The sequence below is a fragment of the Styela clava genome, chromosome 10 (genome assembly GCF_964204865.1).
Source record: "Styela clava chromosome 10, kaStyClav1.hap1.2, whole genome shotgun sequence".
Classification (NCBI taxonomy): domain Eukaryota; kingdom Metazoa; phylum Chordata; class Ascidiacea; order Stolidobranchia; family Styelidae; genus Styela; species Styela clava.
This window is the reverse complement of record NC_135259.1, coordinates 12428314-12456289: the sequence shown is the minus strand read 5'-3', so window position 1 is coordinate 12456289 and position 27976 is coordinate 12428314. Positions and strand designations below refer to the sequence as shown.

The 27976-nt window shown below is 36.3% G+C and overlaps 2 protein-coding genes across 4 annotated transcripts; both read left to right on the top strand.

Annotated features, from left to right (window-relative positions):
- The first annotated feature begins 493 nt into the window (after window positions 1-493).
- On the top strand, window positions 494-10688 carry LOC120338040 (glucose dehydrogenase [FAD, quinone]-like). Of its 2 annotated transcripts, XM_078117342.1 has the most exons (14): window positions 494-880; window positions 1241-1447; window positions 4153-4213; window positions 4590-4731; window positions 5797-6076; window positions 6438-6558; window positions 6677-6902; window positions 7017-7115; window positions 7897-8015; window positions 8783-8831; window positions 9176-9320; window positions 9521-9629; window positions 10093-10212; window positions 10420-10688. In XM_078117342.1, the coding sequence occupies exons 2-14, from the start codon at window positions 1399-1401 to the stop codon at window positions 10562-10564; spliced, it is 1665 nt and encodes a 554-aa protein (XP_077973468.1). In that variant the 5' UTR covers window positions 494-880; window positions 1241-1398; the 3' UTR covers window positions 10565-10688. The 2 variants fall into 2 exon arrangements, with proteins under 2 accessions (XP_077973468.1, XP_077973467.1); XM_078117341.1 differs by lacking the exons at window positions 494-880; window positions 1241-1447 and adding an exon at window positions 1658-3200.
- A 6878-nt stretch (window positions 10689-17566) lies between these two features.
- LOC120338041 (oxygen-dependent choline dehydrogenase-like) lies at window positions 17567-25648 on the top strand. Of its 2 annotated transcripts, none has more exons than XM_078117343.1 (13): window positions 17567-17691; window positions 17881-17941; window positions 18108-18251; window positions 18895-19174; window positions 19981-20101; window positions 20526-20742; window positions 21017-21115; window positions 21628-21746; window positions 22552-22600; window positions 22793-22937; window positions 24020-24128; window positions 24843-24962; window positions 25386-25648. In XM_078117343.1, exons 4-13 carry the CDS (start codon window positions 18904-18906, stop codon window positions 25528-25530), a joined length of 1395 nt encoding a protein of 464 aa, XP_077973469.1. In that variant the 5' UTR covers window positions 17567-17691; window positions 17881-17941; window positions 18108-18251; window positions 18895-18903; the 3' UTR covers window positions 25531-25648. The 2 variants fall into 2 exon arrangements, with proteins under 2 accessions (XP_077973469.1, XP_039261901.2); XM_039405967.2 differs by having other exon boundaries at window positions 20517-20742; window positions 25386-25647.
- The last annotated feature ends 2328 nt before the right edge of the window (window positions 25649-27976 follow it).

Genomic DNA, 27976 nt, shown 5'->3' with positions numbered 1-27976 from the left:
AACATGCACCATTGAAGCAAACAGGGAAAATCCAAATCAAATACGTATAATATGGTCTTTTATACAGGCAGTTGTGCAAGTGGGGAGGGTGGGTGTGATAACAGAGGTAAGGGTGGAGTATACAAAGATGTTTGTACAAAGGAGTTTGTAAGACGAAACAACGTCTATAAATAGAGACACAACACAACATGAAGCGCACTGCATGTAAATATAGTAATAAAATTAAGAATTTGGATGTTAGTACAACAACATTGAGTGATGATACCGCATATTATAAATTGGGGGAATGGTCAAGTTTAAAGGGTGTGTATATATATGATATGCACCACTCGAGGGTGATAGTGTCAGTGGCGTAGCATCCACCCCCGCAACCCCCGCGGTCGCGGGGGGCCCACAGCGAAAAGGGGCCCCAAGCGGTTAAAATTTAGAAATTTAAGCCGCAAAACCAAAAGCTGCATTGCAAAAGCAGTAATGCATATCTTATAATGTCGATGTTAGTTTTGCTCAAATCGTTTTGTTACGTAACAATGCCGGAGGCGTCGATTTTCGGCGTCGTGTGGTTTGCTCGCACCGGCCACCGGCACAATTACGAAGGCTGTCAGATTGATGTCGAAAGCAAAACCTCTTAGTGGCGCACAAAAATGAAGAATAAAGCGCAGAAGAGATTGAACGTATGAAAAAAATTAAAGTAACCAAAATAAACGAAATATTTAAACCAAAATTGAAACAATTAAGCTTGGGAATACCGAACGTAACTGAGGAGGAATTAAGCCTAGCACCGGTGGTATCGGTAGAAAACCAGATGCGTGTTCAATCTCCAAAAGTGAAGGCGCCGGCGCGAATGAATTTTCTTCCAAAACTTACATGACAATTATAACAGGTAAGCTACTGATTTTTGAAGCAAATTGAAACAATTGATATGACGAAGAGGTTTAATGGGTTGCTAACACGAAAGCGCAAATTTTAGGTTACCATAGCCTTTTTATAGCGACATGTTATGCTTTTTGACGAAATAAAAAAAAACTTTGTTTTAGCTTATGTCCGAGAGTTTTAGGGTCATTTCCACAAAATAATTTTGCGGGGGGGGGGGGGGGGGCGAGAGTCTTGCTACGCCACTGGATAGTGTTATAAGTGGTCTATAGTAGATGTTTTGGCGAGAATGTGACCCGACATGTTATGGTGAAATGTGATATTGGCTAATGCTATGTGACAAATTCATCAAATTACTATGGCCTTACAGGTACTGGCAAGTTACTGTACCGTATATGAATATCGCGGAATCGATATTTTTTTATTTTGCCCTGATAAAAGAGAAGTGACTCGGATCACTTGGTATTTCAATTCATGTTGAAAGTGAATGAAGAGGAATAGATCATTGCCACAGGACATGGAAAGGCTATGGCAGTCCATGTAGGCTACCGTTATTTGTACCCCGATTCAGTTGCTGGTAAGGTAACGCATATCATTTTGGGAAGTTTTTTATGGGAAATGTTTGACTGGGTGACCGTGCATTTGAACCCACGTACGTTTGAACTCATACATTTGCACCCGTATATCCGCTGGTTCAATCTATATGAGGGTGCTAAAATCCAGGGTTAGTATGGGTTCAAATATCCGTAAAAAAATTCTATAGGTGCAATTGTCGTGGATTCAAATTAAGGGTTCAAATGTAAGTGGGTTCAAATGTAATGAAACCGTTTGACTGCGGTACAGTACCTGATCCGGTAACACAGAAGTGACTCGGATCACGTGATATTTCAATTGGTGTTTAAACATAATCAAGAAGAATGGATCATTGTCACAGGACCTGAAAAAGCTATGACAGTCCCTGTACTGTCACGGTACCTCGATACATGTACTGGTAAGTCACCGCATATGATTTTTAGGGAATTGCTTCGCGTGTCCATATATTTGAGCATTGCTCTCTTGTTTCAGAAATGGAATGTTAATTTTATTTATCAGTAATGTTTCATTTATCAGTAATTTGGCCTCGTACCCTATCACACTAGAGACAATTATGGTGTCGGGTTTCCTGGTGCCATACCGTTTTACTACGAATTTGAATTTCTTGTTTTCAAATTCAATTCACTGTCCAATCTACTTGCGTGATAAGCGTACACAAACTGCCTTTGACTAAAATTCACGTAATTCAAAAATTCTTTAATCGCGTCATAATACATTTTACATAACGTGAATGGCATAATATTATGACACCATTATCAATTTTCAAGGCGGCACTGTTAAAAAGTGCCTCAAAAATGGTATAGCCTAGCCTAGGGCTATCGCATCGTCTAAATCCGACCCTGATTGCAGTGGAAGGGTCTTATTACAACAACTAAATAGCAATAATGAAAACTTGAGAGCTGTTCACCGTTGGCGCTGACAGAGGCAGCTAATATGGAGAGAACACATTTTGTAATATCGTTTCAATAATCCTTCCCCCTGATGAAATTTGAATGGGAATAGTAATCGCGATGAGGGGGATTCTTTGGCACTAATGGCTATCACGCACACTAGATAAAAAAAATCTGATCAAATGAAATGGGAGGAACTTGTAACGCAAATGCGGATTTCAAATTGCGCTCAGTGATAGTTGTCGTGATGTCCCATCAGTGTAAAAACTAGTCGGTATCAGGAAGTCTTGCATGTTTTGTCGACTTATATTGACGGTATTTCGAGTAGTGTCGAAACATATGATCTAATGGTCTTTAGCGAAATTTTTTTTCTTTTAAATGTAAGATAAAATTGTCCATTTTTATAATGTGTATAAAAGCGATCGCAACAAATTAGCAAAACAAAGATCGGATTACGGTTGCTGAATTTTGTTTCACTGAAAGTTGGGAAGCTTCAGGCTACATTTTGTTATATATAGTAGTCATGCGTATATAGGTTTTGAACCGCAAGTGTTTTATCATCTATGTCTATGTCGTTATGAGAGAAAAATTCACTGACCAATGTTCAAATACAGTAGCATATGAAATAGTCAAATCATATTTGTTCCTGAGATTTCTGTTTGCTAAGTTGAATAAAGAGATATTGTTCGTGATACTAAATATTTTAAAGCACAGAAAAGTTAATCTTAACATGAGAAATGAGTTTCCTGCCTAACCTCTTCTTAATTTTGTCTGTTCTACTGATTGGCCTAAATTTCGATCCCATTGTGCGACAGGAGCCTGATGCCGTATACGATTTTATTGTCGGTAAGTACCTAGTGTTCCAACAACAAGATATTTTTTTTTATAGGGCAGGGCTATTCAACTATTTTTAGCGAAGATCCGCATACAAAACTTCAAAATTATTTGGGTCCGGTCTTTTCAGAATTTTTATTTAGGCATCCTTAAACGGAGGCGCAGTTCTTACCACTTCATCGCAGCTCCTGCCACGAACGAACCACCGCAGCTCTTGCCATGATTTTATAGCGCTATTCAGTAATCAGTATTAACGGTATATTCACAAATTAATGTACCAGATTTTAATTGATTATGTGAAATTCTATCTACTTAAATCCTAACTCCAAATCCATCAAAACTGTATTCATAAGAAAAACGTTCCAACACACCCAATATTTGTCACCATAAGGGGCAGCCCTGTCTTTACGGCTTACCTGCCGTGGTTACGGCAGCAAAATTTTACCTGCCATTGGTTTTCAATTTGCTGCGCGGTAACGGCAGCTGGTCATTGGTTTGTGGCGGCTAAAAAGTCAGTCGCCATAGGTTTGGCCGTAGCGGCCATGGTATGGAAATACCGCCATGGTTTTGTGGCAGCTGCAGACGCCACAGAATACTTAAAACTGCACTTGCTTAAACGCACACTTCCTCGACCGGCTAATGATTATTAGCTAATCGAAATTGCTTATTATGGTGTGATAGTTCTTTTCATATATATTCAAAACTATAAAAGTCATTTTATAAAAGAAAACTTCAAAAGTGGGGCTTATGATCTAAAATAAAGAATTGGGTGCGGTCCAAATCTCGTACTCGAAAGGTCCGGATTCGAACCGCGGTCCGCCAGTTGAGTAGCCCTGCTATAGGGAATCGAGCTCCTTCAAATTATTCACCTACAAATCTTACAAAGTAGATATTTATATATAAATAAAATTCTTCAATATACATTGATTATAATGATTAAATCGAATCTATTTTCATGTTTTAGTTGGATCTGGGCCTGGAGGAGCAACAGTGGCTAGTAGATTATCAGAGATCCCAGATGTGAAGTAAGTGGTTATTTATCATCATTTATTTCTCATATTTTCATCGACCCGATTGATACATGTCGCAATTTAGAACACGCATCCCGAAAGAAATAGATCTAATGATTCGTACTTAGTCCGTGATGTCGACTCTGTCATCATTGTCCACCAAAATTATTGGCTCCTGTCAAATATATCAATTGTCAGCAATGTCGAATGTTGTTTATACACTGAATAACAGATCAAGATATTAAACATTTCTGCGTATATCAGGATTCGACAAATAATTCACAATCTATTGCCGACTGAGTCGATATATTAGACATTGCCGATAGAGTCGTCTTGAGTGAGTTAGCGAACCTTACTTATTAATAAGGTAATTAACTTTGAACCTTTTCAGAATTTTACTGCTGGAAGCTGGTGAAAGCGATTTAAATGATCCGCGAATACAAATCCCAGCACGAGCGAATGAACTCGACCAAACTGATATAGACTGGAAATATGAAACCGAAGCAATCTCACGACCACCATTTTCTGACCGGGTAAGTTTCTGCTGAAATAGCTTGAACGCCAACGAAATTATTTAATCAGGACATAATCAGAAGTTGGTTATGCATCTGGAATTTTAATTTGGAACTGCCGAATTCAGACGAAATGGCTATCCAGAATTATCTAAACGATATATACTACCAAGACGCTGAAAAAATTTGTTGTGTTTTATTGAATACATAACTGATTTTGTAGAAATATTTGAAGATAGAGCAATGCTCAAAAATATAAACATGAAGGCCAAAACGCAATAGTACGAATCCCATAAAAACCAAAGAAATTTTAAAAATAAATATATATAAGTAATACAATACTAAATAAATATAACACAATCATTAAACCAATGAAAATTTCAAAGCAATTGGTCGAATAGTTGAAGAGAAAAGCTATTGTTTCATAACAATAAGAAGAAAAAAAGCAAACAAGAACAACAGCAACATAATAAACAAACCGACCCATGGCCATAGGTCCATTTCGTGTCCAAAAATATGTAATTATCATAAAATAGTCATCATCGATTATTTGCTAATTTGCTATCGGCTTATTTATAGTATTTTATACCATTTATTTATGAATGTAAAGACGCGAACAAGTAAACAGATGCGTTATCTCCGACAATTGTTTATTTCTAGTGCATGCCTTTGGTATACGCTTTCGTTTACTATAGTCGTTTGCGGTCATTTGAAATATATATATATAGAATACTTGCTTAAGATGTGCATAGAAAACGTCCTGCAGTCGAGACACAAACGCGAGCAGACGTGTGTTGAAACGATAAGTGTAACTAAAAGGCTATGATTTTGCTGCCTTGTACACATATACTTTATCTTTAAGGACGCGTAGGCGCTGAACTAAAAAAATTAACAGGGCATATCTGCTGAATTGAGAATGTCATATTATCGAATATTGAAACAAATATGACGATATCTATACATATATACGTGAGGCATTTTATGACTCAATCGGGTGAGCTGTGTTTGTCTTGATATACTTGCGAAAAAATATTTTTATTTTTTTGAATACTCCATTTTCTTTCATCTGTCAGATTTTTTTTATAGAGTTTTCAAATGCCAAGAGGAAAAACCCTTGGAGGTACGAGTTCAATAAACTACAACGTCTATATGAGAGGTTCACCGCATGATTTTGATTCCTGGAAAGACTCGGGAGCTGTGGGATGGGGATGGAGTAATGTTGAACCTTATTTTCGTAAAGTGGAAAACGCAACAATGGATGGAATGTCAGCTAAACTAGGAAGAAATGGAAATTTAAAATTATCTAGAAATCACAATAAGCCATCCGTAGCCTGGACTTTTATAAAAAACGCGGCTTCCGAACTAGGTGAGGTGCTGAAGTATGACTCAAAGAAGTGATATTCTATTATTAATATTAGCAACTTCAATTGAATTTCGGCTAAAATCATTCGTTAAAATTGATATTTATCGATTAAAAAATCTGTACAAATAATTGGAACTGGAATTAATTGACAGAGCAGAGCAAAAAAAATACTTCGGTAGAGAGGAACACCTTTGTCCGAAATATTTCTGACATAATGTGTCGCCATATATTTGCACAAATTAGCAAAATTTTGAGTGAATGCTATGCAACTAGGCATTGAAGTGGATTTTCTTTTGCATCAAACATTTCCAATGTTTTCAAATGTATAGCAAGCGATTACGAAAAAGGTTTCTCATTTTCGAAGGTATAAAAACAACTGATTACAATGATGATATGTTGGGAATCAGTCCAGTAACATTCACGATACACGAAGGAATAAGACAGAATTCGATGACTGCATATATACGGCCAATACATAAAGAGCGGTAATGTTTCTTTTTGTCATATATATATAGGAACTATTAGGTAACACTTCGCTCCACTCTATGCATAACTAAAAAAAATGAATTGCGTTGCCTTACATCACATCTCTCTCTGTTCCAGGCAAAACAGACTACACATTGTAACAGGGGCTCTAGTTTCGAAAGTTCTGATAGACAATGATTCTCCATTCGGTCCTAAAGCATATGGGGTTGAGTATTTGAAAAACGGCAAATATCACACCGTACGAGCCCGCAAAGAAGTTATAATTTCAGCTGGAGCGATAGGAACGCCGCAAATTCTACTTTTGTCCGGCATTGGCCCAAAAAACGACTTACAGGATCTAGAAGTAAGTGTTTTTTTATTATACCATAACATCATTACCAAACTTGTATTTATGTGAACTGCCTGATTTTTACTATTTTCCATATTAGTAATCAGTAATTAATGTTTTTGTTCACAGATTCCAGTGATCAAGGACCTACCGGGAGTTGGTTCGAACTTGGAAAATCATTTGTCAATTAATGCTAACTTTATGACGAATCTAACCAATCCACCACCGGTTTGCTCATAATAAAATGTTCTGAATATAATCCTTTAAATTTTATTAAATCACAATTAAATAAGAAAAATGCGCATATACAACATCTTGAAAACATTTCTCACAACAACAGCAATTTAGCTAAATGATCCATATGTCCACTTTGTGTCCGATAAAATAATGGTAATATAACGTAGTGGTGAACGAGATACTGAGTAAATATAAAAATGAAATAACAAGAGAGCAATGGTCAAATATACGAAGGCCGAAACGAAGCAACATTCAATATTTTACATTACCAGACCACCAGCTGACCACCAGATCGCTGAAGTGCGATCACGGCACTGTGCGCAATTTTTGATTTTGATGACGCCATCACACACAAAATTTAAAGCGAAAAACGAGTCCCGTAGAGCCCACAGAAATTTTTGAAATTAACTGAAGAGATAGCTTTCTAGCGACAACGATAATCTTTAACCACCGAAAATTCCAAAGCAAATGGTCCAGTAACCAATGAGAAAATCGATTTTTCACAACAAGAGGAAAAATACGAAATGACAAAATAGTTCATAGATCGACTTCGTGTTCAATAATAGGAAAAAACGATCCATAGGTTCACTTTGTGTCCAATTATTGTTTTTGTTGCGTTTAATTTCCACTATAAATTGTTGATGAACCTGTGATAAATTGCATCTCCTACAAATATATATTTAGACTGGTACCTAAGCGGATAGAATATTACCAGTACAAAATAAAAGTACTGTACGTAAGTAAGTTTATCCCTTTCATTTCCAATTATCAGGAGATGAAACCTGTTGTGCAATATATACTGAACGGCAACGGATCTATGAGTATGTTTCCATACTCCGCTGTTTTTGTAAAACTACCCCTGAATGACACGTCCACAAGCTTAAATGCAAGGTTAGTTGACAAATTTTGAAACATTGGAACTGGGCTCAATTGAACAGAAGGCATCTCAAATTTTGTACAACTTCAGAAAATCGTTACGGTCAAAAATACATTTTTACTTAATATAAAGCTCGTTTGCAAGATATACTAACTCATATAGGTAGAATTGTATGTATACATAGTACATACATATACATCGAGCATAGCTGGCATATACGGTGAGGTAGTGAAAGTTGTTCTCACATTTTTAGAGCGCGGTGTAATTTTACTAAGCGGCTGTTGAAAGCCTACGAGAGTTTACAATAAATCGGATTAAACGCATGTAATACGCAGCTTAAGCCTTAAGATAGTTGACATGAATCAAATTTAAAACTCAACAAATGTTGCCTCTCGTTCGTTTATTTCTCCCAGTCTCTTATAGGTGTTTATTTTTGCAATGCGAGTATATCAATTCAAATTTAGACGTGATTGTGGTGTTATAGAATATACCTAATATGATTTGATTCGGTGTAGGCTACATCAATACTGTATCACTTGATCGCGTATGTATATAAATGTGTGTTTGGCTACAAGTATTTGCAACGGCATTTGTATATGACGAAGAATACAAATGAATGTTTGTCAGCTTCATATGATATCCTTACACGACATTTATTGTTGGTGAATACATAATATTAAACGACATCATTCTAAACAGTTCTATACATAACCGATTTCAGTACCGGCAATTTTAATCGAAACAGTCAGAATACCATTATTCGGTCTCAATTATATTTCAGAAGACGTCTGTTCCCTGATATCCTGCTTTTTGTTCAAGAAAGTCCAGCGGTTAGTAAATTTGAAAAGCTCATGTTATTAAAAATCAAAGTAGTGTCGAAATCGTAGGTAAGCCTATTTCCATACATTCACAATAAAATATGGTTAAATTCAGTTATTCACAGAGAAATGAACAATTCATTAAATAGTGATCGCCACACGACGTTGCGACTCTTGGATTTTTAGAGAATGTGTCAAACTCAATATCCATTATAGACGTGATAGGCTGTTAAGGGATTTTTCTGGAACATCTTGTTCAACAAGACGAGAGATTATGGCAATTCGAGTATATTTGTTATACACAATTGTATGATATATATTCCTTCTTCAAACTATGACATACCCATATATTTCAGTTACCAACTCTTCTCTACCTTGCCATGTTATTGCATCCTAAATCAAAAGGCAAGGTCACATTGCGATCGAAAGATATACAGGATTATCCAGTCATCAGCCCAAACTATTTGGAGCATGGAGATGATTTGCAAGTTCTCAAAGAAGGTAATACGAATAAATTTAATCTAAAGTACTAATATTTCCATATCTAATGAAAACCAATTTCATTTAATCTAGGGGAAAATTATTTCAAAATTCAAGTAAAAACGACTGCTTTTATGAACAGCTATTTCACCCCTTTGCACCGCTTCAAGTCTAACCAAGATGTATTTGTAATGTATTTTTCCGTTATTAACCACCACTAGCCTATCGTTTGATGGAAAAATTCGAGAGGACGGCTGCATTTCAAAAAGCAGGAGCTCGAGTGATGATGCCTTCCATCTGCAATGTAACCGAAAACAAATATGCTCCAAGGTACGAGTATTATTTTGAGTCTCTTATTCGGAATTTTCAATGTTTTATGATGGTAAGTTTGATGTTAACTGTGTAACGAAATATTTAGATATGTGTTTATCTGTTCAGTTTGCTTGTATAAAACCCTCTCTAAAGCAGGGCTAAATGCTGATTGGCGGGCGGCCAAAATTAGAAGCGGACGGATATTCGCGGGCCAAGAGGTGGGTACGCCGGCAAGTTGGCGATCCCAGTACCGGTATCCATAATTGAGATACCGTATAATTGGACTGCTATGAATAATAAACTGTGATAATAACGTAACAATTGTCGGTATCTATAATGTAAAAAGAAAAAACATGAAGTGTTAAACTATTTCACTCAAGTTTGGAGGGCCATATTAAATCGTTACGCGGGCCGTGATTGGCCCACTGGCCGGGGTTTCGGAATATCTGCTCTAAAGTATGTTTTTATTTCTGTATTACAGAAGTGACCGTTTTTATAATTGCCTTATTTGGGAAACAAGTGGCTCCGAGCATCACCAATGTTGCACTGCCAAAATGGGATCGAGCTCTGATGAATATGCTGTGGTGGATTCGAAACTGAGGTAAAATTCACGACAAATCTTTCATTTGCTCATGCATCATGAAATGTATACCATAGCAGATATATTAAATGCATAAAATGGCTCAATTATAATATCAACGAAAACTGTTTAAAATGTTTAATGAATACGTAACCATGACCACACGAAATACCTGACTCGTATGAAATCCACTAATTCCTTTGCCTTAAAGTAAATATGTTGTTTCAGAGTTATTGGTGTTAAAGGTCTCCGCGTGGTTGATGCTTCAGTGTTTCCACATCAAACATCGTCAAATACTCAGGCATCGGTGTATATGGTCGCTGAAAAGGCAGCAGATTTGATAAAACAGACATGGCAACTTCGAACACTTTAACAACATATTTACGAATACTATACTTTAGTTTGTATATACACTTATTCCTGCTTATGCGACTAGCATCAGAGTAGGCAATCAATTTGCTTTTTAAAAAATCTAAAAATCAAAAACGAAAATTCGACATTACTTGTTTTAGTGCAATGAGTTGGGTCGGTATATTGATTGACACTTTCTCTGTTGGTAAGAATCGAATTAATTGGATTTCTACGGGACCAAGTAGCAAGTACTATCGATCCTTATTTGCCCTTGCACCGGTGGATCCATATACTGTATGTTCTTATAATGCAAGAATGCTTTAGCGAGGATGAAAATTACTATTCAAGTGATTCAAGGGTCTCACTACAAACCAGCACAATATAATCTTGTAAACAAATTCCTCCGAACAACTTGCTCAGACAACATAATTCAGTTGAATTACAAACGCTATAGAAATATTTTTCACTTATTCCGCTGCAGCGATTGAGATGTGTGAGAATTTCAAAGTGTTTCTCTCAAAAAAATACGATAATTGATCGGCAAACGATAGCCTCGTGTGTTGCCGGTATTGTATAACTCCATCTACCCGTGTGACTAGAGCGAGGAGTGAATCGGTGCAAACCTTTATGCCGCGAGATAAAAAAAAATACAATACTGGGTGCTTACCAGTGCTGAACCAGTTAAGCAATATAAGTACGTGCTTGAGGCACCAAGGAAGAGGGATACCACAGAAAATTTCATGAACGATTTTTCAATGGTGTCTCGGTGTTAAAAAAAAAAATTTGATTTGGTCAGACGACAGAGACCTCAATATCAGCCCGGTTGAAATAAAATTTCAATCGATGTTTGTAAGTATGAGACCTGTTCCAAAAAATCCTGCAAATTTTTCGATCGATTGGACGATATCTATTTCAACAAAGTATCAAACCTTGATTGATGAAAAGTTGGTAATCAAAATACCAGGCCTATAAACAATTTCATGTCGCCATCGGAAAGAAATTTGTTTAGTCAGTCTAATGTCACGGCACGTCACTGCCAAGTGATGGTGCAATAATGATATAAATGGCAAAATATTCGAGACGGAATATCCAGCTTTATGGCACCAAAATACCAGTAATAGTCTGATATTGGCCTTAACCATCTTCAACTACTGAAAATTTGAAAATGTATATTTCATTAGTTTCAGAGAAATGCGTTTTTGTAAACATCAACAACAATTTAGCAAAACTAATCACGATGTGTGCATTTCGTGTCCTACAAAGAATCGTCATTGTACGATGATAAACAACACGGAAGGAAAGATTTAAAATCGTCATTGGAAGTTGGTAAAAATGATTGAAAAAGGTTTCCTTTATGCTGATTTTTGACGTGTGATATTCTTAAGAATATAGTCATCACGAACCCTCAAATTTATATTTTATATCGTTAGAAAGTTCCCTCTCTTTGTTCAAGTCAAATTTTTGAAATATTGTTGCTTACAATAGGTAATGTTCGAGTCTTGGGATTTAGTTTGAGTGTGTCAGATGCAAAATTAGAATTGTTAAGGACCTACGCGATCCATTACTTGAAAATTCGAAATGTTTAGATCAAGATCGTCCAACCCATGGCCCGTCTTAGGTTTCCGAGTGGCCCGCGCGGTATTATTCGAAGCCCAATGCCGTTTAGTAATCTAGGCCTCCTAGTTGGCGGTGAACGACAAGCTTCGTCAACACAATGATGAAGTTGAAAGGCTGTGAATAATCTTTAACCTAATGAAGCTATGCTCTATAGATATTCGAAATGTTCTTGCCAATACCTTTGTTACAGGCGCAAACAGGAATGGTTTACTGACTTTTTTCAGGCTATTATCTTTGCGATATGTCGGAGTATCGTTTAGTTTCACCCCCATAAACTGCTGGACGCTATTTGTTTGGAATTAGTTTGGCGCATATTTGGGAATTCTGACATCCTTAGCTTGGCAGCATTTAATGGTCTCGTCCGTTTGGTCATCTTTAACCCTGAAACAAAATATGCTTATCAAGATTATTACTTATCGATCTTTAGATCGGTAAGTATGTCGATAGATATTTGTCTGTCTGTTTGTCTGTCTGTTAGATGCACGCGATATCTCACGAAGGCGTGGTTGAATCTGCTATTGATTTTGGATGAATTATGTCGTATAATTAGCGAGGTATTAATTAATTAGTGATGGGACACGCGGTGTCACTATAGAGTCATGAATCGAAACCGCAGTTTCGATCGATAAGTCTTCGGTCTCCGACCGATATTCTCGTTTAACAGTTTTACAGTAATAATTAATGATTTTTTATTTGAAAAGAGACAAAAAATATACACATATTGATATATCCATAATTAAAAACGAATCTAGGAATTATCCTGTTTTTACTATTTGGGATTGTTTTTCGCGTAGACACGTTTATTTCAAAAATGAAATGATAATTTTATGCATCAGTAATTCGGCGATTTTGATGATGTCGGGTTTTGTGGTGCCATGACGTTTTATTACGATTTTGAATTTTTTGTTTCTCAAATTCAATCTACTGGTGTGATTAGCGTACATATCCTGTCTTTGACTAAAATTTCTTGCAATTCAAAAAATAATTTATTGCGTCATAACACATTTTTCATAACGTGAATGGCATATTATGACACCATTGTCCATGACGCCACCATGGCGTCACTGTTTAACTCTTTGAACTCGTTCGCAATTGGGCGTTAGCAGCTTGAGATCAGATTATACCATTAATTCATTAATAGTATTATATTGTTGGCGGCGGATAAAAGCTCTATATTTGAAGCTCTATCTTGACGGAACATAGAAGGCCATCATATATACCTTTATTATCTGAACATGGGACGAAAATGATTGGCCAAACTAAAAAATCTGATCACCACGTGTTTATGGGGTTCCACCGGATACATCAAGGCTAATTTTTCACTGTTGGATATCATCAAAATTACAAACAACTTTCATCAACGAGAACTTGGGAGACATGATGGCACCGGTAACTCACCTGATCGAGAATTTCGTCAGATTCTGAAGTAAATGGTATAAACCGAATGAATTGAACGTTCGGCATGATGTTTACAGGCCACAAAGGCCAGTGGAATGGTGTTTGCCGAAAGGTACATAGGATGGCAAAAAAGGCAACCCCAATACTCCCAACAAAGATTTGCCGAGGCACAGCAAAATGGTGTTTAAATGTGCTCATTGCGACGTTTTCCCCTGTATAAAAGATGAAGACGTAAATCATTGGTATGATTGGCGCAATGAGGTTCAGTATTGTTGTTGAACAATTTATTTCATCATTCCTTAGACATCCGCATTTTTGTTATTCATGTTTTTCATATTTTTTTTTGATAATAACACTACATATTGTTTGTTTTTGTTCAGACAAATTTTGAGCTGAGGTGCTATATGTAAATTCCTTTCCATATTCTTTACGAGTGCGAAACGTCACTGCATAACGCATAATTGCGTAACATCGTTGTTTAGGTCAAGTTGACGCAATGGTTATTTGGTGTCGAGGTAAATATTGAATGAAATGCTTATAAAATGTGAATGGTGCATCATAAATTCAATCTGGTAGTACCACTAGAAATGTATCTATAATCTCTACAAACGCTGTCGAAAATGTAATAGGTTATATTGATAACAAAACGAATAAATTGATTGAATTTGGGACCATTTAAAAAAAAATCATGTTTTTCAATTTTACCAATTTCCATAAGATAACCGCAACATGCTATTTTAATTTTAAAATTATAATTTGTCTTCAAGATTATCTTTCACATGATGTAAAACTTGTCTTAATATAATTTAGGGTTCGTGTGATACGAAGTTTCAAGTTGCATTCCTCGTACGTGATGCCGAAGTCGCAAAAACGCCTTCAGGGTTTAGAAGACGTTCTCGGGAAAGCCGCAAAAGCGACTTATAGGGTTCAAAGAGTTAAATGTGCTTTGAAAATGACATAGCCTATCCTAGGGCTATCGCATCGTCTAAATCCGACCCTGATTTTGGTAGTAGGGTCATATTACGGCAGCTAAATAGCAATAATGAGAAGTCGAGAGTGGTTTATCGTTGGCGCTGACAGAGGCAGCTAATATGGAGAGAACACATTTTGTGATGTCGTTTCCATCAATCCTTCATGGCTGAGGCAATTTATATTGAGTAGTACACACAATGAGGCATTTGACCCCAATAGCTACCAGGAAAACCAGATAAGAGAAAAATCTAATCAATTAAAATGGGAGGAACTTGTAACGCAAATTTGGATTTTAAATTGCGCTCAGTGATAGCTGTGGTGATGTCCCTTGGTGGTGATGTAAATCTTGGAGGTTTTGTCGAAATATTAATGACGGTATTTCACGTGCTGGCGCAAAGTATTCTCCAATGGGTTTTAGCTTCTTCTTCTTCTCTATCTTTAAATGTGAGATCGTCCATTTATATAATGTGCATAAAAGCGATCGCAACGAATTAGCAAAACAATTGATCGTTTGTACGAGGTACGACACGTAGGATTACGGTTGCCGAATTTCGCCTCACTGAAAGTTGGGAAGTTTCAGCAAGTGTTATCAACGATTTTTCTGTCGTTATCAGAGCTGAATTCACTGATCAATGTTCAAATAGGGTAGCATGGAATAGACAAATCATATTTTGGTCCTGAGATTTCTGTTTGCAGAGTTGAATGATCAGATATCGATAATTTGGATCACTTAATGTAGATTTTAGATGCAATATCATTATCCTTGCCTCCAATAATTCAAGTACCTGGCGTACGTTAGTCTTATGTCTAATTTGGAAAGTGGTTTCAGTCGGAAATTATAATATTTAAAAAAAAATTGTCATAACCTGTAAATGGGAACAGAGGATGATCAGTCGCAAACGGCAAATAACACCCGAAGAGCCCTTTTTGCCCAAACTATTGCGCAAGTAATTTGGGTAAATGTTGACTTATTTCACTTCTACAGAGCAAGGTTCATTGTTGGGCAGAGATAATAATTTTACATTATTGCTTAAAAACTCACGTGACGTCGACCCCAGATTTACCTTACGAACTGCAATACATGGAGTATTTGAATTTTGACGTGTGAGACATTGATTTGTCTGACCGTCGTATATTGCAAAGATGCTGTAGCCAGATTGAAGATGACTATTCAAGAGATCCAAGTCTTACTGCACAGTGCACACCAGCACAAATTTAATCCTGTAACCAAATTTCTCCAACAAACTTGCTCAGACATCATAATTCAGTTGAATTACAAACGGTATAGCATATTTTTCATTTATTCCGCTGTAGCAAACAACGTTACGATAGGCTGTATATATGTAGCATACAGGATTGTGATATATGAGAATTTAAAAATGTTTTTCTCAGAAAAGACGTTAATTGATCGGCGAACGATAGACTCGTGTGTTGCCGGTATTGTATAAATTCACCTGCCCGTGTGACCAGAACGAGGAATGAATCAAGATACAAACTTCAATACTGGGTCGTCTCGACTCGTCTGGGTGCTACATTAAGCAATACATGCTTAGGGCACCAAGAGGATGCACCACAGAAATTTCCATAGACAATTTCTCAATGGTGCCTCAGTGTTTAATGAAACTATTCGAGTTGGTCAGGCGACACAGACCTCGGTATTGGTCCGGTTGAAATGAAATTCATATCGATGCTTGTATGAGACCTGTTCCAAAAACACATGCAAATTTTTCGGCCGATATCTATTTTAATAAAGTATCAGACCTTGATTGATAAAAAGTTGGGAATCAAAATACCAGGCGCATAAACAATTTTATGTCGCCATCGGAAAGAAGTCTGTTTAGTGAGTCTAATGCCACGATACGTCACTGCCAAGTGTTGGTGAAATATTCATACAAATGGCAAAATATTGAGGGCGGAATATCGAGCTTTATGGCGCCAAAGTCGGTGGTTCGTAACAAAATCCTTGCTTTGCTAAGATTTGGAGAATGGGGAATAGTGCCGTACTTGGTGTTATATTATAGTAGTGACTCGGATCGTTAGTGTTACTACAGTTGTGAGTCGTACCATCTTGCAATTTCAATTCACGCTGTCATAAGACAGGAACTTCTGAAGATAGGTCAATTCCGGTACCGTAACACAGCGCCGTGACACCGAACTAACTCGTAACTGTCTCGTAATAATCTTCAAGCGGCTTCAACCATTTTAACTACTGAAAATTGTTTGAAGATTGTTATCAGGATCCTTTTAAATTTATATTTTATATATATCATTAGAATGTTTCCTCTCATCATTCACGACAAATTTTTGTAATATTGTAGCATACAATAAGTCATGTTCGAGTCTTGGGATTTAGTTTGAGTGTGTCAGATGCAAAATTAGAATTGTTAAGGGCCTACGTCCTACGCGATCCTCTACTTGAAAATTCGAAATGTTTAGATGACAGAGTTGCAAGCGACAACTACCTACCATTAAAGAGATTTTATGTCCTAACTATTCCGCAAGTAATTTGAGTAAAAAATGATTTACTTTAGTGTCATACACTCCTCGACTTCATTTTATTAAATTCCACTGTTACATAGATATATATACTATATAGTTTTCAAGCGTAATATTCCGACAACGCAAAACCAGGTGGTTCAGTGGTCCGACCAACAAATGCAAATAAAATAATATATATCAGCAGAATCAAAGCAAGAACGTTTTGGATTAAATATGTCCACGATGTCCATAAAGTCTTAAAATTTTTGCAAAGGGAATTTATCGATAGCATAACATTGTTTTGGTCCTCACAGATGTAAATGAAGTAAAAATACACACAACTACTGATTAAAAACAGCAAACCTGGTTAAGATATATTGAGAACTGACTATACATAACAAAATCGAAATTGCAAACAATGTAAAGGGATTTTATAGATTTCGGTGTTTAAAACTTGTGGCGCGTGACACATATTGATTTTGTAAGACGATCAACGGTGCTGTGAGTCAAAAAAATACAAATTAACGATGCTAATATTGTTTAGGTATAGAATATAATAAAGTTAATCATAACAAATGAGTTTCCTGCGCAACGTCTTCTTAAGCTTGCTTGTTTTTCTGATCGACGAAACTTTTGATCCCATTGTGCGACAGGAGCCTGATGCGGTATATGATTTTATTGTAGGTGAGTAGTATCTATACTTAACATAATACTATATATATTTTGATATTTTTACTACCTCCATGGTATTATAGAGTTTTCCCTGTGACGGTCAAAAAACGGTGGATATATCTAGAATAATATGGATACAATAAAATAATCAATGTACATTGATTATAAAAGTCGAATCTGAGCTATTTCAAATATTTTCAGTTGGATCTGGGCCTGGAGGAGCAACAGTGGCTAGTAGATTATCAGATATCCAAGATGTGAAGTAAGTAGTTTGGGTAGCTCGGTGACTTGTTAGTTTTATTCACGGTTTATTGATATATTTATTGTGCATTATCGAACACGAATCCCTTGATGATTTCTGGCGCTGTGGACAAATGGAAATACAGAAGTTCTTACTTTTCGAAATAAATACTTCAGAATATTTTCAGAGTTTTACTGCTGGAAGCTGGAGAAAGCGATTTAATTAAGATCCGCGAATACAGATTCCAGCACGAGCGTTTGAACTTGACCAAACTGATATAGACTGGCAATATGAGACCGAAGCAATCTCACGACCACCATTTACTGACAGGGTGGGTTTTTAATCTTTGATACTTGAAGCGATAGGCAATAATACCGAGCCACTTGGTATATTTCTTGCCTATTATTGAATTAATAAATACTTTAATGCCAAAGAGTGATTTGTAGAAGAAATTGAAATGTAATAATCAGAGTAATGCGATACTCACATAATTTTTACTAGCGGACTTACTTAGAGCAATTACATTTTGATCAGCAACGATTACTTTTCAACTTCCCGATGAATGAAAATATCGTGATGTTTGATAATGAAACAATTATTATTTCATGATTATGTGTCCATAAATTTAAATAATAAGAGCAATGCTCAAATACAAGAAGGCCAAAATGAAGTAGCGTGAAATCTTTTACACATTTAAAGTACCGGTAACCTGACCGCGAGGTCGCTTCGACGAATTTCATATGGCATGAAGCCCAGAAATTATTGAAATGAATAAAATAACCTGAGTAATAAATACAATTTATAATTGAAAATTCCAAAGGAATTGGTATACAGTAATTTAAGAGAAAAGATATTTATTCACATCAAAAAATGAAATTGTATGACACCATCGATTGGTCATGCTTTGGCATTTTAGTGGTTAAATATCACATTGCCCAAATTCCGAATTAACTTCTGATTTTAATGCTTTGTAGATTTTTCCAATGATACGAGGAAAGACCCTAGGAGGTACAAGTTCAATAAACTACCTATCCTATGTCAGGGGTTCACCCCATGATTTTAAATCCTGGGAAGACTCGGGAGCTGTGGGATGGGGATGGAGTAATGTTGAACCTTATTTTCGTAAAGTGGAAAACGCAACAATGGATGGAATGTCTGCTAAACTAGGAAGAAATGGAAATTTAAAATTATCTAGAAATCACAATGAACCATCGAAAGCCTGGAAGTTGATCAAAAACGCAGCTTCCGAGCTGGGTAAGATAATGACCAGCTCTGAAAGTATTATTGAACACGTTAGTGGACATAACGATCGTTTTGTTATTATGTTGTTGGACACGTTAGTTAGTTGTTATGTTGTTCTTGTTCATTGACACAGAATGGGACACCTAGTGGAAATCTTAAAAAAACGCTTTTCTATTTACCAATTTTTTCAAAATTTTTATTGGTCAAGGATGGAATTTTTCTCTAGAAGGCTATTGCTTTTATTTATTTCAAATATTTCTGTTAGCTCTGTGGGACTTGGTGTTATATTACAGTCGCTATAGTGACTCGGATCGTTGGTGTTGCTACAGTTGTTAGTCGGACCATCTTGCAATTTCAATTCTGTCATATAACAGGAACTTCTAAAGATAGGGCAATTCCGGTACCGTAACACAGCGCGGTGACACTGAACTAACTCGTAACTGTCTCGTAAAAGCGGTTATAACTGATGTCTTTAAAGGTTGGTTGTCTTGTAATCAGTAAACGTGTTCATATATTTGAGCATAGCTCTTTTGTTTAAAATGATATCATACTTGTTTGCTCAGCGACTCGCAAAGCCAGGTTAAATACCGAATATTTATGCCACTATGTACCGGAAGCATCTCAAAAATGTTTTTATTTTCATTATTTTACAAGCCATAGAAAGTAAATTTATTTTTAAAATAATGTGCCTGGAGCCGTTTTTGTCCTTTCGGCCAACATAATTCATAAATTGGCTGATATATGCTTCTGCTTCACAAAATTATATACTTTTTTTTCAATCTTCATTACGGTATTATGACAAAGGTTTTATTTTGAAGGTATAAAAACAACCGACTACAATGATGATATGCTTGGACTCAGCCCCGTAACATTCACTGTACATGAAGGAATTAGACAGAATTCTGTAGCTGCTTATTTACGGCCAATACAGAAAAAACGGTAACGGTAGAACGATGGAGTTAATATATACACATCGTTTTCCGCTAAGCCCTTATTTATTCAGATATTATATAGGTTTCAAAAGACTTTGTCAAAACGTCGGCGAGTATCAAGATGATACCATGTTTTATTGAATTTGTGAAAATGTATCTTTATACGTGTGCTCCTACCACAGAAATTAAAAAAAGGTTCTCTTGTCGTCATAACCACAACAATTCTTTTTATATTAAAAAAAATCATCTTTTTTGATTAACACCTCGTTATTAGGTATTTTTGATTTATCGTATTTTACGAACGTAATACTTTAATAATATGGATCATATATTCTAATATGCCCGGATTGATATTGGCAATGGACAAATTTAATTTTGTCATCTAATACTAGTCTCAATATTTTATTTCATCCTTGCTTCAGACAGGACAGACTACACATTGTAACAGGGGCTCTAGTTTCGAAAGTTCTGATAGACAATGATTCTCGATTCGGTTCTAAAGCATATGGAGTTGAGTATTTGAAGGATGGAAAATATCACACCGTACGAGCCCGCAAAGAAGTTATAATTTCAGCTGGAGTGATAGGAACGCCTCAAATTCTACTCTTGTCCGGAATTGGTCGTAAAAAAGATTTGCAAAGTCTAGGAGTAAGTGTTGTTGTAGTAAGCAATAAAGATATAACCCCTTTATAGTGATAGTGTCAATAGTTTTGCTTATTGAAAATTGAAATTTATATTTTTGAAACTATCGATGCACAATCGCAATTGTCCCTCGCTCTAACGATTCGTGAGACTGTATTGGACAACGTGGTGAACTGTCCATATGGCTAGACTAGAATATGTCAGGTTTTAAATTGAAAAAAAAACATAAAATTTTATTGTTCAACATTATACATATCAACAATGAACATTTTGTTCACAGATCCAAGTGATTGTGGACTTACCGGGAGTTGGGTCGAACTTGGAAGATCATTTGTTAATTGATGCTATCTTTATGACGAATCTAACCAATCCACCTTCGGTTTGTACATGTTTTAAGTATGTATATTAGATTTTATCAAAGCGAAAGAGCAATGCCCAAATTTATGAACAAGAAGGTACCGACTTTAGCTGCTGAGTACCGAGTTTGGTAAAAAGACCAGGAGAAAAACATAACCAAAAAAATGTTCCCGAACGTCATAAAGAGAATGTTCTCATGAATGGGAAAAGTAGCAACATTTTGGCTGAAATATGAGGTTTCATAAAACTCCCTTACGAAATTTGAAAAAACAGCAAAAGCTTTTTAGTAGCTTCACACGTCTTTAGGCACTAAAAATATAAAATCGAAATTAGCTGCAAGAAAAGAATTTTTTTCAATACAACAACATCAACAATTTTAATTTGGTCCATATGTAACACTTCGTGTACAATCAAATAATGTTGTAAAATGGCGTTAAACTGACTGCTGAGCATACTGTATTAGGGACAAAAATTATTTGTATTGCTGTGTATTGCTTTGTATGAATTTTACATCAGTACATTTTCAATTCTCAGGAAAAAAATCCGAAAGTACAATATATACTCAACGGAAACGGACCTATGAGTATGTCCCCAAAAACCGCCGTTTTTGTAAAACTACCCCCGAAAGGCACGTCGTCAAGTTCAAATGAAAGGTTAGTTAATCGTAGTTTTGAAAACATTACAAATGTGTTTATCCAAATATCAAATTAAGTTGTCGTTCAACGTAAGAAAATTGTTATAACTCATTATAGAGCCCTGCTCTGTGTGCCAAGTTACTCTGTTTTGCGTGTCTTCTCTTTCAGGGGTCAATTATAGCAATACTTTACATTGTTTGTGTTACAAAATTTCTATACGTTGGCAAGTTGAACAAATCGAATCAAGGTGTCCATAAATCCCTTTTACAATTTCAATTTTGTTATGAAGTCGTTTCTCAATATATCTTTAACCAGGCCAAAACAATATAATGGTATCGATAAATTCCATTCGCAATTCAAGGTATTTTTTATTTATATGGAATATGGACACTGTATTGTTCCGAGTAACGAGTAAACAAAAATACGCTCACAACAATAATGCAAGTATCGGGATTGAATGACAAACTAAAACTATACCAAAACAATTTACTGTACAGAGTCGGAGACTAACTCTTGACAGCGGAGATCACCTGATTAGACTTTTTTGCATGACGTAAAACGCTTGCATGGAACGATTGTTAGGAAATGAGTCGGACAACGACCTTGTTCCAGTGCATTAAATATTATACTGTTAACTATCTATGGTTGAAGGTACTGAGTGGTTAATGGTTCTGAAATCCACGGAAACAAGCTATACTCGAATATGCTTTATGTTTATAATACTGAAATCCACGGAAACAAAATATCTTCAAATCTATGCGCCTTTTACATGCTGCAGCACTAGTATTCTGAAGTGTAACCGTTTCTGTCATTTATTTTTTAGACGACGATCATTTCCAGATATTCTTTTGTTTTTGCAAGAAAATCCAGCGGTGAGTAATTAAAATATTGCAATTCCGAATAATCCTCAACACCTATCGTCACAAAGCACTAAGACTCTAGGATTTTAATATTTGTGGTAAATGTTTAGAATCAACCATAATAGGTAAGTTGATCAATGAGATTTGGTAAACTTTCAGCGGGTATGCGATCAAGGCAATGTTAAAAAAATTTAATATTTTCAGTTACCAACGCTTCTATATCTTGGTATGATGTTGCATCCTAAATCAAAAGGAAATGTTAAGTTGCGATCGAAAGATATCGAGGATCATCCTGTGATCAACCCAAACTATTTAGAGCATGAAGATGATTTTCAAGTTCTTAGGAAAGGTGCGGTGATTTGTATTAATTTAAATATTGGACACGGAGTGGTTCTATGAATCTTTTTGGTATTATGGATACTTGTATTTATTTCAAAAAAATTTGTGGGCTCTGTTGCAGTGATTCTCAATCTTTTTCCAAGCGACCCAAATTTTGTAAAGAATTTTTAGTAAAATCTCGCAACCCAAACTCATGCGCAAATACGAAACAGCATGTTTTGCTTCCAAGGACGCAAATTTAATTTACTAATACAGAAAAAACAATCAATTTTACATAAAATTTATATGTATTCTTATTATTTATTCAATTTATCGATTCTAAATCATCAAAATTAAACTTGCGCACCCTGTGGCGTTTCGGCGTTCGCGATCTGGTTGTCAGGTGAAGTCGTGAAGACTGGGGTACCGACTATCGGTAGTCTACTGTAAAATATTATATACCCGTACTACGTCGTTTTGAACTTCGTGTGAATATATCTGAACATTGCTGTCTTGTTTGTTTGTGTGGAACTCATCTTATTTGGCAATCTATTAATTGGATGAAATGGATCTGCAAATCATTTCGTAATCTGTTGTTGTTGGTCTTCATGTGGACATTGGACCTATTAGAAATATATTTATATGGCAATCGCTATACCGCTGGTCGGTCACGGCTTCCTTCGCCACCAAGTCCATGCTTCCAAAAACTAACAATATAACTAATCTCATACCCGACTTGGAATGGTAACCGGACGAGAGGCCGTGGTTCGCCATATGGATAAGCCGTCTTATCGGCTTTCCGCTCTCCCGGGATAAATATGTAAATCCTATCCTATAGCTGAACTGAAGTTTGCTGACATCGCGGCAGTCGTTCGGCTTTTGTGTTCATATATATATTTAATAATTTTTTTGTTTTTTTGGTTCGGACTATAAACCTTAAGTGGACTTAGTAATCACAATTAAATTTGAATTGAAATACTGTATTCAATTTTGGATTTGAACACTTTTAATCCAAATCAGTTTTATTTTTTTTTATTTGTCAACAAGCAACTGAAAACTACATTTTCCATTGTTCTAATCTTAATGTATAACAAATTATTTCTATGTTGCCAGTCTATCGGTTGATGGAAAAATTCGAAAAGTCGGCAGCATTTGAAAAAGCCGGAGCTCAAGTAATGATGCCTGCCATCTGTAATAGAACACAAAACAAAGATGCTCCAAGGTACGTATAATAATTCAGTCTCCTCTCGCACGTCATTATTACTTATCGATCTTAAGATCGGTAAGTATATTGATAGGTATTTGTATGTATGTATGTCTGTCTGTCTGTGTGTCTGTCTGTTAGATGCACGCGATATCTCACGAAAGCGAGATTGAATCTGCTCCAGATTTTGCATGTGCATTCATCTTATCTCGGACCAGAAGCCTATTGATTTTGGGCGAATTATGTCGTATAATTAGCGAGTTATCAATCAATTATTGATATAGTGATCTAGATTTTTGAAACCCGCCGAGTTTGTGTGTGCGATGCGCAGTGCGCAAGTTACAAGAGCGGATGAATCGAAACTGCAGTTTCTGTTTTGGGGGATCCCCTAACTATCGATCGATAAGTCTTCGGTTTCCAACCGATATTCTCGTTTATCATATTGATGCGTATACTTCACACATTTATTCTTCGTTTCTAACAGCGAAGTTACGTTTTGACGTTGAAATTTATTTTCATATTTATTCGTCAATAAGCCTATATCAGAGCCTGTAATTCACGCAATGAAGAAGTATGGAGACGAAATTGCCATACATACGAATGTACAAGTCCACCATCTTTCGGCATACTATCTGGTACCCAGTGCAATTAAAATTAAAATATAAATAATTTGGCAACATTTGTCGAGACAATTTTTTATAGCGATAAATACTTTTTTTTAACCTATAACAGGAATGACAATTTTTATAATTGCCTGATATGGGAAACAAGCAGATCAGCAAATCACCACTGTTGCACTGCTAAAATGGGATCTCGAGACGATAAATATGCTGTAGTGGATCCACAACTGAGGTAAACGTTACGACTAATTTCAGTATATAAGACGAACGAACAGTATACACGATAAATTGACAAAACGCGAAAAAATTTATCATTAAATACTATGAAGCAAATTACCAGTTAGGCCCAGTGGTGGGATTCAATTTTTATGTCAGCCGGTTCCATCACAAAACTCATTTTTTTCACCTGGTTCTGTTACAAAAGGTCATTGAAGGTAACCAGTAATGCTAACCGGTTCGCTGATCTGATATAATTACGTGAGACGGTTCTATAGAACCGGTGCGAACCGGCTGAATCCCACTACTGGTTAGGCCTATATAAAACGTCCACAGAAGACTGATTAGATTGGTGGATATACCGTGACCACTTGAAAAATCGTAGAATAATATGAAATTCATAAATTTCTTTGCCTTATAAGTCAATATGTTGTTTCAGAGTGATTGGTGTTAAAGCTCTCCGCGTGGTTGATGCTTCAGTGTTTCCACATCAAACATCGTCAAATACTCAGGCATCAGTGTATATGGTCGCTGAAAAGGCAGCAGATTTGATAAAACAGACATGGCAACTTCGAGCACTTTAGCATCATATTTTGAAATACTATTGTATATAACAGCATTAATTCCTGCTAATACGACTTGTATTAGAGTGAGCAATAAATTTGCTTTGAAAAAAAGATTTCTCATTATTCGAGAACGTGTGTTATATATACCTATGTTAATAAAGACTACAATTTATTGAACGGCGATATAAATCGTTTAACGGCAAATACCGACTTGGGGAGATAAATTGCGATTTCTTGCTATACGCTCGCACATGATTCCGTTAGTATAATATATGGGAGCCATATATTTCCCAGAACAAGATGAAACAAGTGAAGATGAAAATGGGGCGTCTGGAGGTTGGTAAAAAGCGAAAGATATGAGTTTTATTCATTGGATTTCTACTGACCAAATACTTATCGTCTCCCATTTGCCTTTGCACCGGTGGATCCATATACGAGTATTTGCGTATAATGCAAGGATGCTGTAGCGAGGAGGGTGAAGATGACTATTCAAGTGATTCAGGAGTCTTACTGCAAATCAGCACAAATTTAATCATGTAACCAAATTCCTCCGACAAACTTGGACAGACAACATAATTCAGTTGAATTACAAACACTGTAGAAATATTTTTTATTTATTTCGCTGCCACGAATAGCGTTATGGTGGACTGTGTATAGCCTACAGGATTGCGATGTATGAGAATTTAAAAATGTTTCTTTCGGAAAAAGGTTAGTTGATCGGCGAACCATAGACTGGTGTGTTGTCGGTATTGTATAACTTCATCTGCCCCTGTGACTAGAACAAGGAGTGGATCTGTGCAAACCTTTATGTCGCGAGATTCGAAATACACAATCCAATACTGGGGGGTACCACTGCTGGATTAACCATCAAGCAATATTAACACGTGCTTAGGGCACACCAAGGGGAAGGGTGTACCACAGAAGTTTTCATAGACGATTTGTCAATGATGCCTCAGTATTTAATGAAACAATTCATGTTGGTCATACAACACAGACCTCAATATTTGGTCCGGTTACAAAAAATTTCTTGTTTTCTTGTTGTTTCTATCGATGTTTGTAGGCATGAGAACTGTTCCAAAAAACATGCAGATTAATCGTAACTTGGCCCTCAATTAGTCATGAATACTCAACACTAATTCAATTTCAGATAACATAGAATACCAGTTTCATAATTATTATTTTTCAAATATAAAGAACCAAAATCGTTGGCACTGCCAATCTACGTGCCACGCCACTCTGCAGACAAAAGCATGCGTGATGAAGTGTCCGATTATATCTAATTTTGATTAGGATTTTTTCGATCTTGTTAAATCGTCAAACTTGATCTGTTATTGCAGCGTTGATTCCGCTCTATTGCAGTCGATCGGTTATTTTCCAGATTGTTCTTGAAAAATCCCAAGATCTGCAATAGAATCCCTAGGATATGCATTTATTTTAGTAGAATGAAAAAATGATTGATTATACATTGCTATGTTTCTATTTCATCAGAATCTGAGAGAAGGTGTGGTCTCAACAGAGTTTTAGAATGGATAGAAAAGTACACCACAAGCGCGATTTACTGCGTTTCCTCTTTAGTGCCTGCGGTACGGTCACGAGGCTCTTGATACAGAATTTATATGGTGTTTTTTATTTTATTTTCAGTTTGTATGATAATGTTTTAATCGGTAAAATAGCATAACGCCGCCAAAATTTCACTATATTTTGTAAGATGTTTTGTGAATTTAGAAACCGTATACCAGAGATAAGACGGTCAGTTAGCACAATAGATAGAAAGGATCATGTTGATGAACCTTTTACCAGTCGTGGTATCTCCTATACTGACAGTCAGAAATTTGGTTTGCAGATTCACTCCTTAAATTATCTTACGCATCTTATCGCCGATGATTGTATAACGCATTTTTCTTGAAAAAAGTAAACTAAAGTGAACAATGATTAAAAACAGGATATCATATTATTTTCCCGAATAACCATAAGACAGTTAAAGCAGCAAACACGATAGTCCCAGATGAACGACTTTTATTCAGGCATGAATACGCCTGCTTCGAAACAGCGCATTATGTATAATGTGATATGATAATTAGAATCGTCGTGGGTTGCCAGGCGAGACGTTGTTAATTGAGTAGGTTTCTGATCAGCCCGGTCTTCGTCAGTCGCGGTGGCGCAGGGAAAGCGTGGAGACGTTGTTGAACATCAGGCCAGGTATGAGGATCGGTTCGAACCCCATGGGATAGACCGAATAGATAAGGACTAACAGACAAGTCAGGTGGTCGCGAGAAGAAAGAGAGCCGGCGGGCAGGGGAGGGAGCGAGAGCAGCAAGCAGTCGAGGGAAAATAAAAATGGTGCGGTGAATCGGTGATACTATAATAGAGGTAAATTACCAAGAGGATCTAGGGAGGAAAAGAAGCAAAGCAGGCTGATACTGAAAATAGTGGAAACCAAAAGAGTCTGGAAGAAAAGGAAGCA